General features: G+C 41.1%; 1 protein-coding gene across 1 annotated transcript in view; it reads right to left on the bottom strand.

The window, feature by feature from the left end:
* The window catches only part of DIP2C (disco interacting protein 2 homolog C), a gene marked incomplete at both ends in the record, with an annotated part of 317,089 nt that overhangs the window by 100,806 nt on the left and 190,051 nt on the right, over window positions 1–26,232 (bottom strand). The window contains 5 exons of the mRNA XM_084280380.1: window positions 1,996–2,193; window positions 3,119–3,238; window positions 4,557–4,688; window positions 10,955–11,164; window positions 12,031–12,156. Coding sequence (XP_084136506.1) covers window positions 1,996–2,193; window positions 3,119–3,238; window positions 4,557–4,688; window positions 10,955–11,164; window positions 12,031–12,156 — 786 coding nt within the window. The remainder of the gene's footprint in view (window positions 1–1,995; window positions 2,194–3,118; window positions 3,239–4,556; window positions 4,689–10,954; window positions 11,165–12,030; window positions 12,157–26,232) is intronic.

The raw sequence follows: 26,232 nt of genomic DNA, 5'->3' as shown, positions 1-26,232 counted from the left end.
TCCTGGTAATGTTGTTTCCTTAAATTGAAAGTTACTGAAACTCCTCAGCGTTGATACTTCAAAGTTTTAGTCATCTGATCATGGCATGCAGACAAGGAAATGCAGTGTCATGTTAGTACCATGTGGTAGGATTGTGGGTTAAGCTCATCTTTCAGAAGTTGATTACCACCAGCGCCAGTGGAACTACGCACAAGAATAAAAATTCATGAATAAAGGTGCAGAGTCCAAGGCTTAACATCTTTCAGTGTTTAACTTTTTAAAATGCCACGCACAAAACTGCTAAAAAATATTACGAACACAAAAGATAGCACAGCTACAGCAAAATCACTCATAGTGTCACCAATAAACTGGCAGGTGGCTGTAATGTTAATGATATCTCCAAAGCAGTTGTCATTTAAGTGAAGAAAACTGCTACTGCACAGTGAATGAACATTTCCCCTGAAGAAGAATGTCAGCATGAAATCTAGCTTAGCAGAAAAGACTTCGCTACATCTCTTATGAAACGTGATGGTTTCTGATTTCTGTTCTTTATAGAAAGGAGTGTGGGGGGATATTCTTTTCTCTGACCTCAAGAAACTGCTGAAAAGCAACAAGAATCATATCTTAGAGCACTGCCAAATGAAAGTAATGAAAACATAAATTTTAGTCCCATTTTTCTCAGGATTGGGACAACTCAGAAGAGGGGTTTGGACTGACTTAGCTTAGGACAAAGAAGCAGGCTAGGTGGCTCCATCAGCTACATGGGTGAGTCCTCAGGTTGATGTGCTCAGCCTACAGCCCTTCAGGCAAGACAGGACATATGCTCAAGACTCTGGACAGAGTCCCACGTTGAGAAAAGAGTCTGATTTTCACTAACATCTTAATTTCCTTTCTGATTTATTTAGGGCACTCAGTAGGTGACAGGAATTGCTCCTCTGCAAACAGGTAATTGCAAACTCTAAAGTTCTTCTCTAGTTCCAAGTAAATGTCCTTAAGGAAAAAAAAGCATCGATCAGTGGTGAATCATATGTTTGCCCCCTAATTTAGGTAACTTCTTAACTCTAAGGTACCTGAAGGGAAAATGTTTTATGCATGACCTTCAGTTGCAAAGATTCTGTTATGCCTTGAACCCTATTTGCAATGCCAAACTTGCAGCAGACATCACTTTGGCCAGGGACCATCAGTCTGACTCCTGAATGGAGCAGAGCATTCAGCACTGAACAAAACAGCCAGACCTCTAAGTCAGAGCATGTGAAGCCATTCTCTGCACAGAACTCTATGTAGGAATAAGAAAATCACAGTAATTTTTATATCCATATCAATAGTATATGGATATAAACTTGCTTTCAAAGCTTGACATTTATTCATAATAATGGCTTTGAACATCTCCCAATCGTCCTCTGAACATCTCAAAATTAGAAGCTACATGGGATTTTTTGTCAGAGATATCCTTATTTCTATTTTTATTTAGCAACAGATAGGCAGTACACATTTAACTATATCAACATACCAAAGATCATCTTGGCAAATATATTTCAGGGGGAACATTTGCTGGCTGTACAACTGCGTATCAAGAGGAATAATTCAAATCAAACTACCATGGCAGTAGATCATGGGGAAAATCTTATTTTAACTCCTTCAGGAAACTGGTGAATTTTGTGTACCAGGTCCTGCTTTTGCAGAGCAAAGCTTGGGGAATATCCAAGGGCAATGGATTTACATGTTAATCTTAAGGAAAATCTGTCCTAGGATTTGTTTCAATTTAAAAGGGGGTTTTAATCTGTGATTCCATGGGTGTATCTACTCATCTCTTTTCCTCTTTGTGACTGTAAGATCATACTGTAAGATCTCAGCAATTCATACTCAGACACCGGCAGCTTCAGGATTGTCTTACCCTGCTCCGAAATGGAACAGACACATCGTTAGAGGGATCCTCCCACCGTGCATTTACACCGTTAGCACACACTCAGACACTATGCAACACATCAAAGCACAAGGAGTTTGAAGAGCGCTCACCGTAAGTGAGAATATACAGTGGTTTTCCATTGGTGTCCATAGTGGTTAGGCAAGGAGCTTTCGGCGAGATGGTCCCCCACCGCTGCAAAGCTGCTTCCAGGGAAGGCGGCCAATTTGTAACCACACCTAATTGTTCCCCACGCATAGCCAACATCTGGGCTCCTTCGGGCTTTGGCTGGTTTGGATCTGGCTGTTGAACTTATGATTATGAAAAGATACACAGTTACCATGTAAATTCTATATACCCTGTGTACACCTGTGTAACCAAGAGCATAAGTTACCTCTGCAAAACATCCCGAAAATAACAACATGCTTGAAGGTACTGAGAAGCAAGAGAGAAAAGTATTAACTTGTAACTTTAACAGAGATGAAGCAACTGAAACATCTTGGGAGCGCACATGCTTAGCCTTACACTAGCTCTACAAGCAGGGTAAGAAACTGCTGAGGCAGCATGCATATATTTATCTTCAAAATAATCAAGCTTTCTTTATTCCTATAGAGAAGATTTTTTCCTGGCAAAAATGTAGTAATGAGATGAACTGTAGAACTACTGAAAAAACGTACTTTAACAAGTCATCAGTAACAGATTGGTTTAAGCAATGTTCTGTTACAATGCTTTCTTATAAACTACTATCAAGAAACTACTCTGCATCCTGGCAAATCTTAATTCTCAAACCACTGACCTCCTTAAAAAAAAAAATCCACTTATTGACTTTCTCCTTGTTTCTATCTTACATTTAGTTCATTTCCTGATGCCTCCTTGTTACACAAAGGATGTGTAAAACATTAACATGCTCCCCCACTGACAGTTTTTCTCATACTGATGTTCAATAGCAATGGGTATAAACCACAGCTGCACGTTCTTGAAGCAAAGCTTCCCTCCACTCTCTCCTGTTGTTTCTTTGCAAGCAGAACCAGAGGCTGAGCAAGCAAGAGGGACTTTTGTCTCTACAGCACTATGCCCAAGCTCACTACAAGCAGATTTACTGAATAGTCATGCCTTTTGGTACTTGCTAGCACAGGGTGGGCTTACTTAGCTTTCTAGAAAGTCAATGTGCGAGACAAACATTTTACAGAGTTTTAATAAGAGATCCCCAAACCTTTTGAAAAACAGTCATTTTACCTTCTAACAATTCCTCAAAGTCATCTACAAAGAACTCTCGTAATGGTGGTCGTTTGGGCCGTTTTAGTGTATTGACCAGCTGCTGAATCTTTGCTGACACTCTGCTGCTCACTGGTACTCCTGCAGGACAGGGATCAATGGAGACATCAGTCGAACGCTATGCTGAACGCCACCAGACGTTAAGGGGGGTTAAGAAGAAGTCTAGGACTGCAAGGCCACCACAACTACAGTTTCATGCCATACCGTGACTCAAGAATTCAACATTAAGACATTAAGATCATTTCAGCAAAAAGGAACAAGGACACCTAGTTTAAAGAAAAACAATACAACAATGTCAGAGTGAGCTTGCAAAATTAGAGGGGGGACAGCACGTAGACTGAGGGAGAGAAGCACAGTGAAAAAACCCTCCCTAGAGCAAAAGTCAGTAGCTTTAAAGAACTCTTCTAGGTGTCATTGCCTATGCCAGTGAGAAGACGGGCATTGACTCTCCCCATGAGCACAGGTCATACCAACACTAAGTAGACCATAGCTCAGCAAGGAGTGTGGGTCACAGGTGCTGCCCCACCATTTATCCTGGCTTGTTCTTTACACTGCAGTGGATATCTGTCCAACATCCATCTTAAACAAGGTTCACATCTTTGTTATTACTTCAGCATGACCTCGAATTCCCTGAACATCACTACAGCCAATCCCACCAGCCAGCCGTCTCCAAAGGGAGCACGCTTGCCCACACAGCACTTTGGAAAACACAAATCCGAACAGGAGCGTGGGGCAAGGGGTATTTTTATGATATAATCCCTTTCTTAGTCAAGGTCAAAGCTTCTGCAACATCCATGTCATCTGTTCATGAACTAACAGCTTTCTATCACTGCATTGCAGGAATTTCAGCATCCTACCCTTCCCTCAGACTGGCTCCAAAACATCTACCAAGTGGTTTTAAAGCTGAAGCTGCTACATTTACATGCGATACACTTGGTAAACTATTCCAGACCTCACTGAAATACCATTTAATAAGTTTTAGAAAAGAGGAGCAGTAAATAAGGGTTTACAAATAACTGTTTTTCAAAAAAAAATATACTCAGAAACTAAAACTTGAAACACATCACTTTGCAAGATGTAGCCATCCTAGCATGTCACTTTCTTTGCCATTTAAAAACCAGACTAGCTGTAATCAGGCAGCATGATAAAAGCAGATCTAAAGAGATTCATTGCTGTCTTTTGCCAAACAATTTCTACAGGGAATCAGCTCTGCTGACTAAGAAATGTTTCTCTATGTCGGCTTCATTATACCAGTTTATTTTAGGACTGTAAAGACGCAGCAACTTTGTACGTGTTTATAAGTGAGAAGTGCCCAGAAAAAACAAAGAGCAGATGCACACAGTAACCACTAAAAAGGTTATGACACTTGAAAAAAAGCCAGCTTTGCTTTGTGACATACCATCACCAGTCTCCATAAGCTCAGCGTTTCCATACTTTGGTGCCACGCGTGCCGTTGATCCTTGCGGTCTTTCTACTTGTATTGAGTGTTCTGAGGTGTAAGTGGTAACATCTGGAGGGGCAGAATGATTTTCTGTGAAAAACAAGTTAAAAGGTTTAACCGTGTACCTCTAGCATTGAAGGGCAGAACAACAAAGGGGAGAGGGAAGGATACCATTCGATTTTTTCCCCCCAACATCTGAATGGGTGTTAAAGTTAATGCACAGATGTATGTATGTGACTATAGTTTACAACATGTTTCTAATAAATAAAGTTTCTATTGATTAAAACAGGGGCTGTGTATTTGCCATCATGTCAGCAGTAGGCTAAAAAACTATGATACAACAGGTTGCAGGTTCTCCGCTGACATTTAATTTTATACTAAGGTAAAGCTTGAGGAACAGCCTCAAAAAAGAAAAGACCCAGACAAATATACACAATAGATCATTGCATTGCTTTTTCTAAATAAAAAGAATAGAGAATGCTGTCAGTCGTTTGCAAGTGCCAAAGCCTGTCCCTTTCATAACCTCTGCATTGAATCTGCCAATTTTCATTAAGAAAGCAATTTGGTCGTATACTGGGAAAAAAAATCGATCATAGCAGGGCTGGAATCTGGGGTAAAGCAAGCAAATGTAAAGAAACATGAACTTTGCATTCTGCATGGACACTTGCTCGTCTCCTATTTTTAGACAGAGCTATTTCAATTCTTCCGCATAACAAAGACTTGCCTTCCAGAAGGCAAACACAATTTGGTCTGACTCATGCCAGCACTGCCAAACAATTCCACAGAGCTAATCTTTCTCTTTCATAGCCTGATAACTCAGCATGCTACCACAGTTTGTTTTCCTATGTTTTCAGGTCTGAGTCTGTATTACCTACGTATTTGTACTATTTTTATGGGTTGCCTCATATTTTTTTCCCATGTTTTTATCAGCATTAGAGTAGATAAATACCACGAGCAAATAACAAGTTCTCCCTTGATTGACATAAATGATACCCAGAGATACAAAAGAAGGCAGGTCTTCATTCTGCTGCCAATGAAGTGAAGAGGAATGCACTCCATTTCACAATAAGTTAACAGTCTTTACAAGTACAAAAATTCCAGAAAAGCTTCATCTTGTTCCAATACTATTTTCAAAATGTATTTTTTATGAAATCCACCCTATAAGCATTATGGTGTTGTAACTTTACCACACCAGCAACTTCTACAGTAAATTTCACCTCATATATATACATGAAACATTTTAACGAGTCTTCAACTTTGGATCACTGTCACTGTTGTACATTCAATCCCAAACTGACGCACCACCAACACAGAAAACTAATTATTAAGCTACACATACAGTAAACAGGATGCTATACGAAATGCCTATTGTGTGTACTTCTCATAAAAAGGCAGCATTTGACAGACAATCGTAATGAAAAATTAAGACATGATGTTTGTAGATATTATTTAATGTTTATATTCATGAACATCACAAAGACTCAACCTTATCACTCAAACACGGTATCTGGTTGAGGAAAATACAAGATGGCTTTTATCATGTAACTCAAATCCATTTTGCATCCTACACGTGTCCAGTTCAGCCTTTTCATTCTGATCACATCCACTGTTATTGAAATGTACACCTTATATTGTGCTATAAGTGACCATGTGAAATATAATAGCTTAGGCAATGAAGCTTATGCTGGTAATTGTTTGAATAATGTCTTAATTTTAGGTGTCTCATCATTATCATTTATTTTAGACTCAGCACAATTTTTGCCCTTTCCTACTAAGTGGCAAGAGCTTTTAATAGATCATGATTGAATTACCCAATAACTAAGTCAATTAAAAAATGCTGATGTTTATCTTTTTATCTTTTACTTATAATGCAGTTTTGCTATGCAAATAGGAGAGGAGATCATGACTAAGAAGGTAATTGTACTTAGTCAGCTATTAGTAACATGAGAAAGTATTTTTAGTTATAATTGTTTATGTCTTTCCATCTTTCAGGCTTTTCAATATTTCCATCTTTCAGGCTTTACAAGGCAAACTGCAGTTAAAGTACACCCTCTCAGGTTTTAGCACTGAGATGAGTATTTTTTAATGTGTAGGAGAGAAGATACATGATCCAAAGCACCACAGAGCAGAGATGCTCTCTCTTCAGATCTATACACTTGAAACCAAATACTTCCTTGCAACCAGTGCAAAATAACACGAGAAAGAAGCTCCGTGCTCTCTTGAAAAAGGGTTTCTTTTTGAACAAGTAGTACTGGGCTTGAAATTACACAAAGAAACTCGCTTCCCAAGGTGGCCACCATCGGCGGGCCAAAGAGTGGGGTTTTACAACCCTGACTGCCCATCTCCTACTGACAATCTCATTAAGAAAAACCCTTATCCAGCAGAAGAGGAACATTAAGGTTCGTCTTGCCATGTTCCTTTATAGTATCTGCTTAACAGATGTCTTATCAAGGCAATATCTACAGCTGTAGGCTTCATCCATCAGATTAACAAATCCTCAGTCAGTTCCCGTCTTACAGGTTGGGTTTGGAGAAATGAAAGCCTTACAGACAAAAATTTGGTGTAGAATGACTTCTAAAGAAAAAGAGAAGTGTTGTATAATGTGCAATGTACCCTTTCTTGTACAGAACAGTCAGTCCGGGCTTAGACTATGGACATGATCTGTATAGAGCTGCTTGGTCTTATGTCAGGTAACTTGAAGCACTGTTTGAGGTTTAGTTAAGAATAATGATCCTGACATATTATTTGACTAGAAAGTAGAAAACTGTGACAGCTGCACGACTTCAAAGCATTTCCTCCATCAAACACACATATTTGCGTCACCTCCTCTCCCCATCTCCTTCGATATTCTTGCATTAGAAGATCACAGACTGAACAGCAGTTTCCAGTTAAGGCTCTCTTTATTTCTGCCACTGGAGTAATATAATTTACCCCATTTCATGAAAATCAGAAAGAACCAACAATGCAGAGCACGTTCACATAGGGATAGAGTGTGTGCGCTCACAGACTCCCATGTTTGAGGAGAAGCAAAGGGGTAGAGGAATACTTTTCAGTGGAAATCTGGAAGCACACAAAAGCAGCATGTATTTGAACAGTCTTCCAGAAACCAAAAAGCATCCTTGCAGTGCTACACTTGAAGAGAATGTAGCTTTTTCTGCCAAATAAGCTGGCTCTTCTGGTTCATGGAAGGGAAATCCAGAATAAGAGCTGTGACTTCTTCCATCAATTGGGTATCTCATCTATTGATGTCCAGGTGACAGACAGTATTTTCACAGAATCACAAGATTGGAAGAGACCTTTGAAGATCATTGAGTCCAACCATTCCCATCCTATGCTAAACCATATCCCTAAGTACCTCATCAACCCTTTTTTTGAACACATCTAGGGATGGTGACTCAACCACCTCCCTGGGCAGCCTGTTCCAGGCCCTGACAAAAACTAGTCCTCTATATTGTAAGTGACTATGCCCCCTCAGAATACATGCAAGTTTCAAGGTGGTCAGAGAACACTCAGTCGTGCCTTATGGCACATGTTTATAAATTTACTTTATTAGAGCTCTATGTAGCCCTTAGTTTGCATAGGGACCTTTGATTTTCAAACAGACACATACCTGAAGCATATAAAATAAACATCAAGTGCACCTGCAGGATCAGAAATACTTCATGAGATTTTTAACTCTTTGTATAGAATTTACGGTCACGGGTAAGTGCTGGATGATTTTCATTACATAAGCTTTCTGAGCTCTGGAACGTGCTTTCTCTTCTTGATTTTTACATATGCACTGACCAAAAAATGTAACACAGAAAAATGAGAGCTTAAAGACCTTAGAAATACATATATAGCACTGACCCAAAGATAGGTCAAAACATTTGATATTTCTTATAGATTTCACTGGTTTGACCTCTAAGTTCAAGAATTATCTAACGCATTTGTGGTCCCTATGCCAAATTAGAGATTCTCCCTCTAGCTTAGTACAGACATCTGAGCATCTTAAGGCTGAGAAATATTTAAAGGATATCTATCCTAAATTAGAACTTTGGCCATAAATACAGCAGCAGCCGCCAAATTAAATGAATAGCATAATATTAAAAGCATATAATAGCTTATGCAAATCATCTAAATGATCCACAAAGCTGAACTGTGATTAGATTATAGCCAAGCTTTCTATCAAATCCCTTCTCAGGACTGCATTACAATACTCAAACCGGAAAAATCTCCCCTTGATCCTGCGATTGACTCCAGAGGTCCAATCCTAGTGGATATCAGAATGGAAGGCTTTTTTGGTTATTATTAAAGGTCTTTTCTGTTGCTCCTTAAATGTGTATTAGCCAAAATTGGTATCTTCAGAGTATGGCAGGATGTCCTTACATATTTACAGACAATTTCTCTCTTGCAGGCTGATCTGCCTCTGGAGAACAACTCCCTGGACCAAAGAAACATCAACCCATGGGATAGATGTTCTTCTGAAAGAGCAAGGCTATCTGTGGGAATACTTCAAACCTATTACCTCGTAGAATACATTACAATGCACAACCCACCCCCTCAGATTGAAAGGAAACGGAAGAGCCACTTAATTTCAAATTCTTACAGAAAGCGTCTCACCCATGAAGAAACACATCCTATAGTTCTCATCTGTGCAGCTTCTCTTACATTTCCAATTATCTTAGCAACAAGAACCGACAGCAACCTGAAGATTACAGTCTTGATCTGTTACAAATATCCCTCCTACTTTGTGTACAAATAACCTTTGCAAGAACTGTCCAACCAGAGATGCAATTTAAGGTATCTTATTGTCAGAAGTAATAAAAAAAAATGTATACACTGAGGAAAGCTTAATTGCTTCCTTCAAAGAAGAGATCTTGCCAGTCAACAACAACAAGGCAAAATTAAACAAGTAGAAGTAGTAGTATTTTTCCTCGTCTGCAGAATGCTGCCATCTTAATTTAGCTCTATAAATGCTGTATTATTTACCACAAACTCAGTGACTATAAAAGAAGACTTACTGTGCCAGATTTAAAATTACTGAAATGTCACATTATAAAGAAGCTATATTTAAAGACACATTAAGACTTGGTGTGTGAGTAATGCAACCTTTTAGAGTTTGGATAAATTTAATTCTCTATGCTATAATTTCCTCTAGCATTTCAAGATGAAGTCACAGAAAATAACCAAATGCAATGATTAATGTGTTCAGAAGTGCGTGTGTTTCTAAAACAAGGTTCTAAGCTATTCATTTAGCATGGATTTAAGAATACAATAGAAATTCTTCCCCTGATTACAATTCAGCAATTCCAGACCATGGTGTGAAGATTCCTTATCTGAACTTACAGGTGTTACATCAAGCTACAGTCAGAGAAAACAAAACCAAAAAAATGATACAGACTACTGTTACAGCACATAAAATCAGGAACATTTAAGATGCTTTCACGTATCTCATTACATATACTTGAAAAGGAATGATCAGTTGAGGAACAGTCACACTAAACTGCATTTCATATGTGTAGTAGGACAGTAGCAAAGCTACTTTATCTGTTCCAATATAGATTGCAACAGATTTTCAGTAAGACAACCCAAAATACACAGCCCCAGCAAGGTTGTACCCAAAGCAAATGCCTCATATGACCAACAGCAGTAACTGGAAAATGAAGGCTGTGTGCCTAATCAAATAGCTGCCTCATTTTAATGAAGACTAACGTCAATGGCACAATATTCAGAAATAATTGATGACTGTGAAGCTTAGCCCTAATGGAAAACAAGCTTTGGCTTTCTAGGGTCTTTCCAAAGGACATAAACAACCTACTAATAATAATAACAGCTCCCTTCTCCAAAGATATATAATAGCCTTTTCCAAGCAATGTCAGAGCTAGATATCCCCGCACAAGTATTCTAGATTCAATTAAGGGCAGAAAAAAATACGTTTAAGAGGACCTACTGTTAACAGAATTATCAAAAATCATTCAAACTATGTAATTAAAGTGGTGCAGCAGTAGGGGAAACTCATAAGCAAGCAATCCCTAATGCAGCGTGCACTGATTTTCTTTACTGATGGATCCTACAGAGATCTGTTGTAGTGCTAAGTAATGGAAGTCTTGCAATGACACATTTTAAGATATGTGTGGGCCAACAGCTAGACCACAATATAAGTTTACCCCCAAAACTAAATTGCTATGTCTTTTTTCCTCCCAAAATAAGAACAAAGGACTATCTCTCCATGTAATATATGTAAACAGAAAAAAATGGGAAAGAAGACAAAACACAGGAAAAGCTTTTATAAGGTTTCATATAGCAGCATCAGCTGAATGTGAGAGACACAACTCATGTTAAAGTGGACATACTCAAAATCTCTGTATACCAACCTATATGCGTTTGAGCCATAACATCAGCTAGTCTGTGTGCAGCACCACTGCCTCCACTTTGTGTCGAGGAGGAGGAAGTGGTTGACGTGGTAGAGCCGTGGATCGCTTGACTGATCCAATGTTCCATGTTTATGCTCCCCTGACTTGAGGTGGGAGTTCCCTGGGAGTCACCCTGTACGGAACCTTCGTCTTCTGAACCAGAAGAAGTATCTAGTAATTAAAAAAACCCTGTTAACTTGCAGTGCTTTGGGGTTCTTAATAGGAATAAGGCATGTTCATGTTACAAATCTAAAGATAACTCATTAAGGTAGGTAAACATAGTAAGAGAAGTCTGTAATGCTGAAAGCCCTGAAAGAAAGTCAACTGCTAACTGTGCACCGAGAGAACTTTCCAGCTCTAATGTCATAGCTTGTGTGTTATATACAAAGATAAGTGTAAGAAAGTATTTACAATCGTTTATTTTTTTAAATTTCTTTATAAAAGATGCTTTATATTGTGACTTGAGAATCTTCTGAAGATTGTCAAAATTGTATTAACAGCACAAAACACCCAAAATACCTTCCCACGCACACTCCACAAGGTCTGTGAAAACCCTTTCCAATTGTCGAAAGTCACCCCGCAGTGAGAAATGGAGTCCCCGCTGGACTCAGCGAGCATGGGAATGCCTGAGATGTGGGGTAGTTTCAGTATAGCAGGGAAAAGGGCAGAGAAATTGGGAAAGGAATGGCACAACTAATTGTAAAGACAATGTCTCGCTGTAGCGTTAGGGAATAAGCTAGAAACTTCAAAGTAACTGGAATCACAGAAAAAATGACAAGCTGGCCATGGTTAGGTCCTCATAAGCCCAAAGGGACCACTGCAAGTTGAGGTACCACCAAGGGTAAAGCAGTCATGCAGACCGCCCCAGTTGACTTTCCAACCATTCAGTTCACCTTCTTCACTTCAAACATACAAACCTCAATGTCACACTCATGTGCTTCAAATGACATTTCCATGACTATGCAGGCAGATTATTAGTTCATCACAGCACAAAGAACCATTATGTAAATTCTCACAAGACACACAGAGATGCTCACCTGGAGGTGTGTAGGCATCCATCGATGTCTGCACCACCAACGAACGTCGTTTTGAGGGCATGGGCACTGCCATTTTCCTTTCTTTATGTTTAGCAAGGGCTGCCTGAACTGCTTCTGTGTGGACATCTGGAAGGAAAGAGAGGTTTCAAGCTGGCGTTCAGACAGAAGCGAGCTGCTTGTTTGTGCATTCAGCGCACCTGCACGCAGGTTGCTCTGACTGCCAGCCAGGCTGACAACGCGCAGCGCATGATGAAAGGCCAGGAACACACGGGATCTCAGAGGGGCTGCCTGAGTTCTCCTTGCGGCGGAAAAAGCAGCCGTAGCAAAAAGTGCCGTACCAACAAACAAGCCCTTTGAGCTGCACAGTATTCCCAGAACAGTGTTGTGGTATTTGAAGAGCAGGAACTCCACTTCCCCTGAGCAAGCCTCTGTTTAACCAAGAGCTGTTACTTCAGCAACCATCACCGCTTCCAGTGAAAGCACGGTGTATTAACACTGCCTGTTTTCCAAATGAATGAGGTTCCCAACTTACACAGAAGTCACACAGACTAAGCGAACAGCAACATTTACTTAAAGGTAAGAGATATGTGAAATGTCACAACAGGTCCCCCGTTCCCAAAACCTCCTTCTGCCTCTTTCGCTTGGCTTTACTTACAGAAAAGCACGTATTAGGTAGGGTTGGCCTTGAGTGGGATGAGAATAAACACCCTGGGTACAGACAGGCCTGGTGCTCTGCAGGTGAGTGCCACTTACAGCTTGCTCCAAAGCATCCAAGAGGTCCCTTCTCCATGGAGATATCCCCCATGAAGAGCTTCTCTGCCTCTCAAGTATATAGCTGACTGCCTCCCCAAGGCTGCAAAAGGTCGTTTATCATGTCTAAAAGACACTAGTGACATGTTGTGATTAATTACTTTATTTTCTGCACATCTTTTAATTTCCACCATAACTATATGCTGAAATATGTCTGCCTTAAGTTCACTACCCTGAGCTATTTGTCTACCTTTTTCTATGGGTTTGGGACAAGACATGCAGAAGGAGACCATATGCAAAACACGAGATGGCCAACAAAAGCTGCTCATGGCTAAAGAAGTTGCCACATACTGTCCATCTGGCACACCAGAAGCACATGAGACATTGCCTTTTAACCAGTGGCCGTTAGTCAGCTGTAGAAAAGGCAGCATGTTGCATATAGTATTTAGCTGTTCCTATTTGTGAGCAGGAGCATAATGAAGGAGGTTTGATCCATGGTGGTCCCACTTCCACTGCTGCTGAGTTTGAAGACTGCCCTTGTAGACCGGTGTGGTAGCACACGGCCTGTTTCCTACTCCTGTGTCGATGTGGTGGCAGCGCTGAAGAGGTGATGTACCCCAAGAAAAGCCACAGGAAAGAGAAGAATGTGACTATCCTTATTTAAAGAGCTGTTGGTTGGATCACATCAGTATAAGGTGTTTGCTTTAAGTAACAACTGGGAAAGATGACTAGAAGCATCAGATGATACACTCTGCTGATAAGCTGCAGTGTCTCATGTTCAGTAATAGTGTGCCCTATCTTCTGCCAGGGGTTTAAGCACCTCTCAGAGGAAAGACTGCAGGGAAGAGTAAGTCTAAGAAAAAGAACATTATCAGCGTCTTCTGTGAGTTGTTTCTTGCTTTTGTTTTAAATCATGAAGAGGATGAGAACGCCAGCAAAAGCAAAGCAAGCAAAGCAAACAGCAAAGCTGGAAAAGCATACTTAAAAGATAAAAGAGCTCTCTGGCTGACGGACCAAAACGGAGGAAGACTGCAATGCTAACATCAAAACAGAAAACAATTTCTTTCCTGTCAAGTCATTATTTTAAAGTAGAAGGTCTTTCTTATAATTAAAACCCAATGAAAGGTTTAGGTGAAAAGCATCAGGCTAAGAAAATAAACAATGTAAGGCTTTCCCTAACAGCATGTCCTCAAGAAAAATTCCTACCTGCTCACTCCACACCAATACCAATAGCATACACAGGACTGAACGTGCTCACTAACAGTACGTGTTTCTTATCCAACAAACAGGGAAAATTCTTGGTTTTCCTTCAAAGGACAGCAATTAGATATCTAGCTGTAAAAAAAAGGAGCTTTCCCTTTAGAAAAACCCAAAAGCTCTACAGCAATTTTTGGAAGAGAATAAATTTGGCTGATCAAGACAGGAAGAATTACTTGTGTAATACTGTATTTAGGATGGGCTTTTACTGTGTTAGTAAAGAGGGGTAACTCAAATTCTTCAAAAGTTTTTTAAGGGGGGCAGCTGACAGAAAATCTGTTTTAAAATGCTTAGCTGACAGCTAGACACTGAGCTTGTGAATTCTCTGATTTCTTGTTTGATGTAAAAAGGTAAACTCATCAGCTTAATTAAAAAACACTCCGCAGGGTTTTGATTTTCAAATGAGTCCATGGGAGTCCAGGAATTGAATTGTTTTCTTAACAAAGCACATGCCTGGTATGTTTATTTGTAATGAGGTACTGTGGAATAAATCAAACTAGAGATGGCTAAAAAAACCCCCACCAAAACCCCACAGGAAAGTGAAAACAATGGAAAAGATAAGGAACTCTGAATAAACAAGAGGGAAGCTGACTGGGGAGAAGGAAGACACACACCTGCTCCCAGCCCAGCCTGCAAGGCCAACTATTCCGATGGCATCACTCAGTGTGGAGGCTACAAAACCAAGCAGGACATGTGTCTAGAAAAGGCTGAAGATATGACAGTCCAGAGATGGTCCAGGGACTATAAGCAAGAGCTCACAATCTTTTAGGGGGAGAGTTAAAAAGGCAGCAGAAACAGTCAAGCTCAGGTGAAAAGTCTTTTCACAATGTTCTCTCCCATGAATAAAACTTGGCTAAATGAAGTGTCTTTAGGCACAGGAAGAAAGGCTGAGGATTAGGTGAAGAATGTGTAACAGCCCATATAGCTTGTATGGTCATCTCTTTGAATGAAAGCCTATCGATGGGTTTTGAAGATAAAAAAGAACTATTTTGACCATCTTTTATAGAGCTGGACTTGTTAACTCATGAACAGCATTCAAACCTTCCCTACCTAGAGACCAAGCCCAAGCTATTGAGGAATCAGAGAGGTGAGGGAAAGCCAGACAGACACTTAAGAATTACACTTAAGAACAACTCATGGATCATAACATCTATCTTGTAGTCACAGCAAGAACTGTAAGTAAGTTCATTCCCACCAAATATCAGCTGCAGGTATGTACCTTCCTTTCACACACATTGCTTTTATTTTGGCTTCAGCTTTGCCTTTTTGATCTACAAGCCAACTCTGCTGACGTTATCACAAGCAATGTTAACCCAAACACAACTAATAATATCTTCTGTAGTTTCACAGAGCATAGATTTAAACCTAAACTGAAACATACACTCCTCCCCAAAGGGTGACCCTGGTGGTTTGCTTCACAGCAATTTGGGCAAGAGTGTGGTACTTCTTTGCCTTTATCTTGTTAGGAGATGGGTTACGTTGTCAATTACATTGTATGTGACCCATTCTCTCTCTCTGCTTGCTCACAGTCTGTCCCTAGCAGCTACTGAAAAAACCACAAGGAGCCTTGCAATAGGAATTTGTACAACAGAAACTGGAAGCTCCTTGCTCACTAAAGGAAGGAAAACACATTTATGATACATACTGGCACAAAGTCTCAGGAAGGTAAGAAGACATATCCAAATTCCCTTGGGACAGGAAAGTGCTCATTCCCCCCAATCCCATCAGCACAAAGCAGTTTGTATTCTACACATATTCCACACAGCATCAGCAGAGAACATCACATTAAAATTCAAAACTGTCTCTGGCAGGGTGGTGCCCCTTGTATTGCAGGTCTGACAAAAGTGTCCAAGCTGTCTTCTCAATCTACCTTGGCACACTCAGACTATCTGAATTCAGCATATCGTGACTGAGCATTGCTTTAAAACAAAGATTTCCTATTAGATTTGCCTTAAAAAAAATGTTCACATATGAAGATGCTGTCCAGAACCACCACAAAGAGCCTTCATTAAAAACAATCCAACCAATTAACAAAACCCCCATCTCTCCTCTCTTTCCTCACTGTGGCAGGCTACAATTTCTCACCTACTACAAACTTCTGATAAGAGTTTCAAACACAGATACACCTTGATGTAGTTGCACTAGAGCCTTCTGAAAAAGTCCTGGGTCTAAGTGGAAAGAAAATGCTTTTAGGCAAAATGTTCTTTCATGTAGAAGTCTGTGACACTCTAACTACACTGTTACAGCTGATAAAACGACTCTAGGTCCTGACCCTTCAAAGCCCTCCTATAGGTAACAAAATCTTTATACTCTTCCCACCTGGCTTTTCTACAAGAAAGTCTAAATGGAAAATCTGGAGTATCAAGTAAAATATCACCACCTCTACCTAGAGTAGTAGGGACCAATTTGCAGTTCCTTATCTGCTATTGTCCTTCACTGTTTTAGGTTGGCCAACCATACGTTAAATCCAATTTATGAGTCTGTACTCAAGGAATCAGTAAATGAGAAAGAGTAAAGCAACACACTTTGGGAAAGCTAATTGCTTAACTTGTGCTGTTGCAATCAACCTTGTGTGCAGTATTCAACCTGACACACATTTCTTAAAGCCTGCCTGGTACGTAGCAAGCTTCAGACAAAACAACTCTGTCCCCACTCTTTTCTCTGTTGCATCCAAACTTTTTTATTTGTTTACTCTCTCCTTTTACTTTCTATGACAGGATAGAGAGGTCCAGCACACTTCAGAGAGCAAAGTCAGTAAGTGAATTACAAAGGAAGTGGAACTGTAGAAACAAGCACGTGGCAGAAAGTTTCCCTTCAAAGAGCTAATGATCAATCAGACAAGAGAAGAGGCCTCAATACAAAAGGCAGAGAAATTAAAACCAGCATAGAGAATGAGGGTCCAGGAGTTCAGACTCCCAGAGCCATGACCCATGGCTTTGGCCACCATGCTCCATAATCAGAAAATCCCATCTACTACTCTTTCCACCAGCAAGATAAATTTCCCAGCTCTCCCAGGAGGTGCTCAGCGTAGCACAGGCACCCTGTGCATCTGGTTTAACTCAACACAATGTTCTGCTCCTTCTTTAACTGAACAGGCTTAGGAAAAAACTCACAACCCACTAACATACACTACTGGACAGCAGCAGCTTGCTATGGACACCGTGTTCCCCATCATCTTTCCCAGCTTCATCTCTCACAGTGATCCAATGCCTGTATGTTCAACACACCGGTGCATTTGACTTTCAATGGAAAAGGCACAAACCCACTTCTCTGTTTCTGTGTAGCAAAGTGAGAGCCTACCTACACTGGCATGCTGCTCTGAGGGGATGCCCCTGGCACAACAAACCAGCAGGAAAGTGGGGAGTTGCTGGTCAGCACGCAGCCCTGTGCTTAGAGACTGCTCATTTTAAATGAGGGGACAACCTCTTCTCAACAGAAAGAACTGGGTGACAGAAAAAGTTAAGGAGGTACCAGTATGAACTGCTGATAGCACAGTGTTCAAAGTTTAAATAGTAATGCCCAGCGATACAGAAGCAAACACTGTTAATTACAGATCCCTCATACCGGTCACTCCTCATTCACAGTGTTCTTTAACCATTTATTCCCTACACTGTTGATGACCTGGAACCTCATTCTTTTGGGCAGAAGCTGGGTTAGCACACAGAAAGAGAGCTTGGCCAGGAGTTCTAGTCTGGTTCATACTGTCTCTGGGATGAGAGAGGTCTCTTCTGAACTCCTACTGAAGTCCTTCCCGGAGAACATACTTTGTCTCCTCCTTGCACAAACATACGTGTACTCAGAACAAGGGGTGACTTTCCACTGTGATGAGCTGTCCTCTCCTAGCCATTTACTTTGGGGAGAACATTACGTATGATCCTGTCAGAGCTCCACAAGCAAGCCAGCCTTCCTTTCCTGAAGCCAGCTGCTGTGAGATGAACCAGGTCAGCCATTCCCTGCGCCACACATGGAGCTGTGCTGCGGTACCTCAGGTTTCTCTGCAGCTGCTAGAAGAGGACTCTTCTGAAACGTGCATCCTCACTTGGTGTCGAGCAGGATCCTGACTCACCCTTCCCCTTACACCCCATCAACAGGGATGCCCCATTCCTTACTTAGGCCAGATACAATGTCCTTGAAAGCTCTGAACTGCAGCTGAGACATTTGAAACATGCTGCATGTTCCTAGTCCTCCCACAGGCTTTTGCAGCTTTCAGCAGAATGAGTTTGCTTCTTTTAGTTCAGCTCTTCTTTTTTAAAGAACAAAAACCAACTCAACAAATGACAGTTGCATTCCTCCTCGCTGCGGAGGGGTTGTTACATTCTTTTTCCTATGTAAGTTTAACATGCCTCAGTGGCTTCTTTTACTCAGTATTAGCTGCATTTGCTCCGTAGGCATGTCAAACATTCAACATACCATAAGTGATACCTCCTCATGGATCAGGGATCTGGGTGTCAGCTCTGCATGGATCACGAAACAGGGTGCTCCTCCCATGGCAGGCATCAGCTACGTGAACCATTTCCATATTACAAAGCTGTTCCTCGCACCCCTGGCAGACATTGCCTCAGCACACAGAGGAAAAGCAGCATCTTCTTTTGCATGTAAATCAGGTCTTGCAACTTTGTGTCTAATAGTTCTCTTGCATCTAATTTATCACGCAGCCCTGTTTCTTTTTAAGACAAGAAACTGGACTGGCTGTAGACAGGAGTGGTGCACTGCTAGAATCAAGACAGCAGAAGTCTGTTTCTACCTATGTTCCAGAAAAACTGCATCACTTCTATCATCTTTGCTCATGTTTTCCCTTTCCTAGTAACTATAAAGCCTTGATACCCAATCACCAGCTGTTTAAGAAACACAAATATGGAAAACCAAGCTCTTGCCTAATTTTTGCTGTACAGATGCAGACTTGCCTAACAGAGACCCTACCATCTTCTGCAGCATGGTTTTCCAGTTCTGAAGTAAAGGTACTTCCATCCTTTCCTTCAGGGAACATACTGAAGAAGAAAGCTGCTGAGAGACATACCTAGATGTGATCCGAATTCATCCATTTCTTCTGCTTGTTCCTTTTGTCTGCTGTAATGCCTCTCCTCTGAGCTCTTTTTGTCTGGTTTTTGTGGGTTTTTTTTATTTAGCCTTTGGAAACAAGCTTTCTTCCTTCACTTTACTAGCCAGTTCCTGGTAACATGATGATACAACTGGGAGCGGGACAGGCCCAAAGACTCTGAGAAGGTTTAGCATCCTTGCTTTTTTATGGGCTAGTCCACAAACACAACTGACTGGCTTGCAGAATGGCAGATTATTAAGATCAAGAAGGTTGATGCTATGCACTAATGAGCTGAGAATGCCGGAAGATTTTTTAATAAGAGGTTATTTATGTACACATAATGCATATTTATATCTTATTTATGCTGCAGAAGAGGATCAGCCCTGAAGCCAGACATCTAAGAAGTAAGTAAAACCACAAGTAAGTCTTTGTCTCGGGGAAGCCAGTGGGGTGGCATCACGGAAAACAGAAGGAAGGATGTGCAGAGAGGCACCTTGCAGAAGCAAGGCCAGTTACTGCTGCATCAACACACAGTGCAATAGAAGAATCCTAACAGCTTCTGAGTTACTACAGGGAGGTAACTGATACTACAGAAAAGCAGCACTATCAAATCCACACTATCAAAGGTGAATTTTGGCTGAAAATTCTAGATAAGGCAATGCTAAGTACAGCAATAGTATACTAAGTAGTTATACAGAGGAAAGGTTGGCAGTTGCTGCCTTACAGGAAACTAGTAGCTGAAAGCATGAAAGTCTCTTATGAGTTTAATCAGACCTTTGTTGTAGCTGCCATGGAAACGAAGGATATACTGAGAATTCATTTCCTAATACGTGGCCTGTAAATACTCTGAGTAGAGATAATTTGGTAGCTACATCTATTGGAAATGCAATCAGGACGTACTAAATAGGGTGAGACGCGGTAAATGCGGTATCGTCAGAACAGATTACACTTAGGCTTTGTCTTTTGGTTGTCCTGGGCTGACAGCACTGACTTATTTTCAGGCAGATACAGGGCAAATGATTTCATAAAAATTGCTGTGTTCATCCAACACAGATCAGTCCTCAGAAAAATCATCTCACCCCTGGGAATGGGAGAGTGAGTCCATATAAAACCAGATCTTTGCTGTGGGAGATGCTATAATGAAGCAGACTTGGAATACTTTCACAGCCTCTCAGGGTGTTACAATAGGAAAGCACATAGCCCCAACAGCATGACACCTAATTTCTCTCCAGCTGCAGGCAGATGTGCCAATAATTCGGAAATGTGGCATTCACCGCAAACGTGGCAAATACTCGACTGAATGCAACAGCATTTGCTCCCAGATGACACTCATTTACAGGAGGGCTGTGGAGGTTACAAACAGAAACACACTGTTGTTTGTGTTTCAAAAAAATAATTTAAGTAAGTTTCAGTCCTTGGGATGTCTAAACTGTGTGTACTGGGCCTCTGGTTTTACTGGGAACTGGGGATACATCGATATGCAGGGAAAGTTCTGCTGACTTTTCATGAATTTGGGGCCAAATTTCATTGACCTGCACAATTTTTTGACAGTGAAAAGTCAGCATTTTAGAAAACATCTGCAGTCCTATAACGTGCCACTGAAAAAGGCCTGACCTTTCTAGGGTGCTTCAGCCAACCAACCCCAGCAGCGCAGAAAACTGCGCTCCATGTGCCACAAAGAGCTGTGCTTGCCATCAGTCAGATGGCCAAGTGCTGCCTGCCCACATCCTGGAGCACACATGAAGAAGCCAGAAGCTTTGTGTGTTCCCATGCAGCCAGAAATGCTGAGGAAGACAAGCATAGCTGTCATCTCCCACCCTGGATAGCAGCAGTGAGAATCCGTAATTCTGGGGGGAAGGAAGGTAAAAACTGAACTCACAGTTGGGAAAGCTGTACAGGCAGGCTGTGAAACACCGGGGTTATGGGATGGAAACAGAGGACACCAGAACAGAAGACTGAACTCTAGGCTAGCTTTGCCTAGAGGAACAGTTGGTGATTTACTTTGGATTCTTCAGGTTTTATAATAAAGTTGATTTTAAAATGTTTTTCTCTAAGCTCTGAGATTTAAAACTGTTATTGACTCTACATGAGTGAAATAAAAAAAACCAACGTGCAGTCCTCCCACTAATAATTTCCATTCCTCCATTTATTTATTATCTCATTTGTAATGCAATCTGCAAGTCAGCTTCACATAGTGACTTCATCTCAGGCCCTCTTATTATGTGATCAGAAGTAAATCAACTTTCTATTTGTTTCTCTCTGGAGATCCTTGAGTAATTTTACCCAAGAGTTCTGCAATTATCCTTACAAATTTTTCTGCTGGGTCAAAAGCAAGGATGTGGTCATATAAATTACATCTTTGTAAAAGTTTTTCTTCAACCTCTTTTTGTCCTGATTGAGTTGTATCTTGACATTAAAGTTTGTAAGCTAAACCAAATAGGAGATCAATTAATTTCTGAGTAAGTGTGTCTACAGCCAGGTTAATTAATTCACATTAACTCTTCCAAGTAATCCTTGCTCACCTGAAGGGTTAAAAAAATTCTTAGTTTTACGATGAGCTTCCTTAATACATATACACAGTCCCGTAGTGATACAAAGCACATTTGTGGTTTTCCTTCTCCTAATTCTTCAGAGAAACACTAAGGGTTCCATAAACCTAAGTCCTCAAATCTTCTCATTCATCCTTTCCTGTACCATGTACAACAACTCTTACATTCTCCTACAGCAATTCTTTGTCAGTTCTGGCAAGATTTTAGAATGAGATCTGGAGTGTCCTTTCAAAAATGCAAAATTTAAGCTACCTGTATTATTCTGAAATCACCACAGGTAAGTTGTAAACACATAAAAAACATTTTACGGTTCATGCACACCCTTACCTCGTGGTAAATGGGAACAAACACATGGTAAGGCACAGACCAAAGCTCCTAGAGCAGAACAGACCAGCTACCAAGGGGCTGGTGCCAACCCCTCCTGCAGGATCTGCGTCTACAGGAAGCATTCTTTTGGAGCTAGCTCCCCTACTTCAAATGCCCTGCAAACCCAGCCTGGGAAAATATGGTTTGAAGTTTAACGATTTTCATGCTCAGTATAAGCTGTTCAGTCTTTTCCCTATTGAACCGCAGTGTGGGAAAGGTGCCTCAGGAATTTGAGCCGGGCGAGTTGTAGTTAGGATGCATTTGTTTTGGCTGTATCTCCAAAAATCTCCTATATTAAGACATCTTTTAAAAGAAATGCTGAGTGCGCTTGGAAAACGAGCTGTTCTCTGCAGTGGTGGGATCTCTGGGGCAGGGGCTGGCAGCCCTCCAAGAATCGTGTACCAGACTGGATTTTTTTTTCTTTCTCATCTTTAGAAATTAAATGTATGGGGAAAAAAAGCAGCAAGAGTGAATGGGAGAAGGGAGGTGCTCCCTGGCAAGTTGGGGTACCACAGCCACCTGACCAGCAGTGCCCTTCCTCCGCGCTGCCAGCTGAGAGATGCTGTCTCCACAGATGGTATTTTTCCAAACTCTCCAGTTCCCAGCTCCCAGTCCCATGCTCATCGGCTGCTGTTCCTTTTCAAACCTGTCCATGCAGTTCATGTAGCACATGTGCTCTCGTTTGCTGCTCTTCCCTCTAGGACACCATGAACTCTTAGATGTAGAGGTGGTGTGATTTCACTTACGCTGCCACATCATTTCTGACATCTGGAAAATTCAGGTTTTAGAGCTCACGTGTCTCATTTTTCTTAAGCATTACACTTGCTCCAGGCAGTGCAGAACATTGGTCATCTTCAGGGCCTCTTAGAGACCTCATGAGAAATAAGGGACTTAGTAAATCTGGCCCAACCCATCTGCCATATCCCCATCTCATCAGAGGAGAATTCTACAGCAGAGATCATAGAGCCAAGAGCTGTTATCTCATTTCCAACACATGCATGTGGATTTGAACACATTACACTGCACTGCCTATCATTTAATGTTCTTTGGGTTTGACTTTTATTGGCGCAGGCTTTTTGTGTATTTATATTTCTTTGTTTGTTTGGGGGGTTTTTCGGTTGTTTTTTTTTTCTAAGTGACAGGGATGGAAGCAGCAAAAGCCAGGCCCTGGCACATGAAAAGGTTCTCTGGTTATCGTCATTGGGATGGAGAACTTATGCTTTTTGTTTTGGGACAATCTAAAGGCTGCAGGGGTGTCTTTTTGACAAAATGAAGGTGGTAGGGACCTGATGTTTCGTTTCTCCACGTTCTGAACACCCAGCTGAGGAAAGGTAACTAGCTTGCCCTCTGGAGAGGAGTTAGAACTGGTTCCAGAGGCCTCTGAAGCAGGGTTCCCTTATGCACCCCGCAGGCCACAACTCGCTGAGAAACGCAGATCTGGGGGAGATTGATCATGATCAAGAAAAGAATTTCCAGTGACGAGGACCCGTCTGGTTTCCCCATGGGGTATCTATCTCCTTCGGACCTGCCACAGCAGCAGACGCTGCCGTACGCGCTGCGGCCTTTATGTGGCAGTAGAGCCCAGCTCCGTGTCAGGCCACCAGCCAGCCGGCCACAGGCAAGGGGCCAAACTCCAGCAGCAGTACTACCTCGGGGCTACAGGGTGGAGAGGTAATCGACTGCTATTTTAAGCACCAAATCAGTAACACCGTTCTTCCAAACGCAGGACAGGCGATGTGATGGTATTTTAAATACTGGTGGCAGAAGCTTCAGGTCCTTCTACGAAGGATTTTGATGTCAGCAGGAGCACCATGTAGCCAATGCTAACCAAACAGGTCCCTTGTGACTGTATGGTAGACACACAGGGTCAACATGCTCTGAAAATCTCAGTATTTGACTGTTAGCTTAATTAGACAGCATAGTAAGACTGCAAAAGGTAAGCCATTTGCATTACCGACTTGTTTACTCCACCATGTAATTCCTATCTCCTTAACACACCACAGCTTCCAACTGTACCCAAGAAACCTAGTTTTGCGCTAAGGAAACAAAGCTGTATGTCCAACTGTAGCTACATCTACATGACCATTAATAAATTTATACTCAGGCCTATCCCTGGACTTGCAGTCATGTCACTTTAGCCAGATGCAGACACCTATTCAGCATACAGGGGCAGAAATGAAGAACAAGACAGTTTTCTTGCCCTAGAATCCAATAGCCAGAAAAGCCTCTTGGCAAAAGTTACTAATCCAGCCTAGAGTAACACTTGGTTCCAGCGTCACCTTAGGCCCCCTGATACAGTCATAGTACAGGCACAGGCTAAGGAACGGCAGTGGCTAGGAGGAGAGCACTGCCGTGAGCTACGTTTGGCAACCCTTCCCAAACAGTGTTTCTGAGTGAGTAAATACTAAGAGGATTTTTATACTCAGTAGTAAACAAATCAAACCCCCCTTTGAACTACTATCAGTTACATTTGTATAAAGTAAATAATATAGTTTAACCCTGCACCGATTCACTTACTACACTTACAGCATTATCTATTTCTTTAGACATCCAAAAGATGATCAAAGAAGCTGACATTTGGAAACATAACGATTTCAGATTCCCTTCCTGTATAAAAAGAGGCAGCCAGGAAATTTTAAACCTTTCTGGTTTTAAAGAATTAAGACTAAATTCCCAATGTAGCCTGAATTCTAAAATCAAATTATCTTAAAACACAAAATGTACTAGGAACATTTAGGAAAAAAAAGAAGCTTCCATAAATTCAGAGCCAATTCTATTTAGAATTTAAAAATCATAGAAACCAGGTTTTCCAAATTATAGTGCTGACAAACTCTGTTACGACATTAATGAAATAACAATAATAAAAAAGACTGAAGTAAGAAAATAGGTAGGGATTTAAAATGTCACAGTCTGACATTTTCCATAATAAAAGAGCATAAGTTGAAGGTGATATTAGTGGCTGCAATGATTTTGAGTCTCCGAAGAGAGTTCATTAAACAATCTTCACTGACATGAAAATATATGTAAAAAGCAAAGGCATGGAAGGAGAGTTGGATGACTTTCAGGATCTTAGACTTCCAATTAGGAAAACCTTAGCAAGAAGAGACAGAAAAGGACTTTGATCAGAGTTGTAGTTGAGGATTTGTTTGCAGATGTTAATTGAAATAAATTGTGCAAAAAAAACCCCAAAACACTAAGGAAGGAAAATGTTTTCCTAGATGTGAATTACTTATTGGTTAAAGTCTGCACATTCATTTTGTTTTGGGCCTTCTCCAAGAAGATGTGCCAAATATGATAATGAGCATTGAAACTGGGTAACAGCTAGGATCTAATAATCACAGTATGATCAGAGCAGAAAGACTCAAGTATTAAGCAAGCAAAGAAACAAGCAAAACTTGTTGGACTAGATGATCTTTGGAGGTGCCATCCAACCCCAAACATTCTGTGATTCCATGAAACAAAGACTTCTTTTACCTGAAGCAACATGGAACCTGAAGGCAAGATAACCAGCAAGGAATGTGCCTTGCAAGTTTGTAACCTGCAGTAAGGGATGGTATGAGTCAGGAGACCAAGAAGGAAACAGATTTCCAATCAGACGGGGTAACGTATTAGAAAGGGAGAACATCATTCAGGATAGGAACATTGCACTGTATCTTAGCAAAAACTCCTCTCAAAGTAAATTTGAAGGAGATGATCTGATAACTTCTCAAAATTTAAAAGGAAATTTGCATTTGAGTTCGATGCCATTTGTTACAGACAGTTTTGAAGGACTAAAGATGCAGTAGCTGCTCAGACCAATTTGCTGGAGAGCTCAGTGACTTGCTAAGGAGTCATGCTATACAGCAGTTGAGGTAGGAATGCAAAGCCCTACCATAAGCCCCCAAAATACTGTCAAAGCTCTCCAGGTTTAACACTGTGGACATTTTCAGAGCAGCATGAGGGACCTGTATTTATAGAATCCTAGAATCTCTTGAGTTGGAAGGAATCCATAAGGGTCATCAAGTCCAGCTCCTGGCTCCACAGAGGGCCAGCCAAGTCAGAGCATTAGGATAGTCCTGACTCTCCTCAGAGGAGACATGTGCACTAACACCAAGCAACCCCTTGCACTCCATTCCTTGCTTTCCCCCTCATCAGCAAAGCTTGTGCCTTTGTTATTTCTATATAGCACTACACCACTTTGCCTGTTCCTAAGGCAGGGCCTTATGCACCACGTCACTGATCAAACACCCACCTTTTAAGGCA

Source organism: Gallinula chloropus, assembly GCF_964237585.1.
Source record: "Gallinula chloropus genome assembly, chromosome: 2".
Taxonomy (NCBI): domain Eukaryota; kingdom Metazoa; phylum Chordata; class Aves; order Gruiformes; family Rallidae; genus Gallinula; species Gallinula chloropus.
The sequence above is the reverse complement of the archived record's forward strand: the minus strand, read 5'-3'. Positions and strand labels throughout refer to the sequence as shown.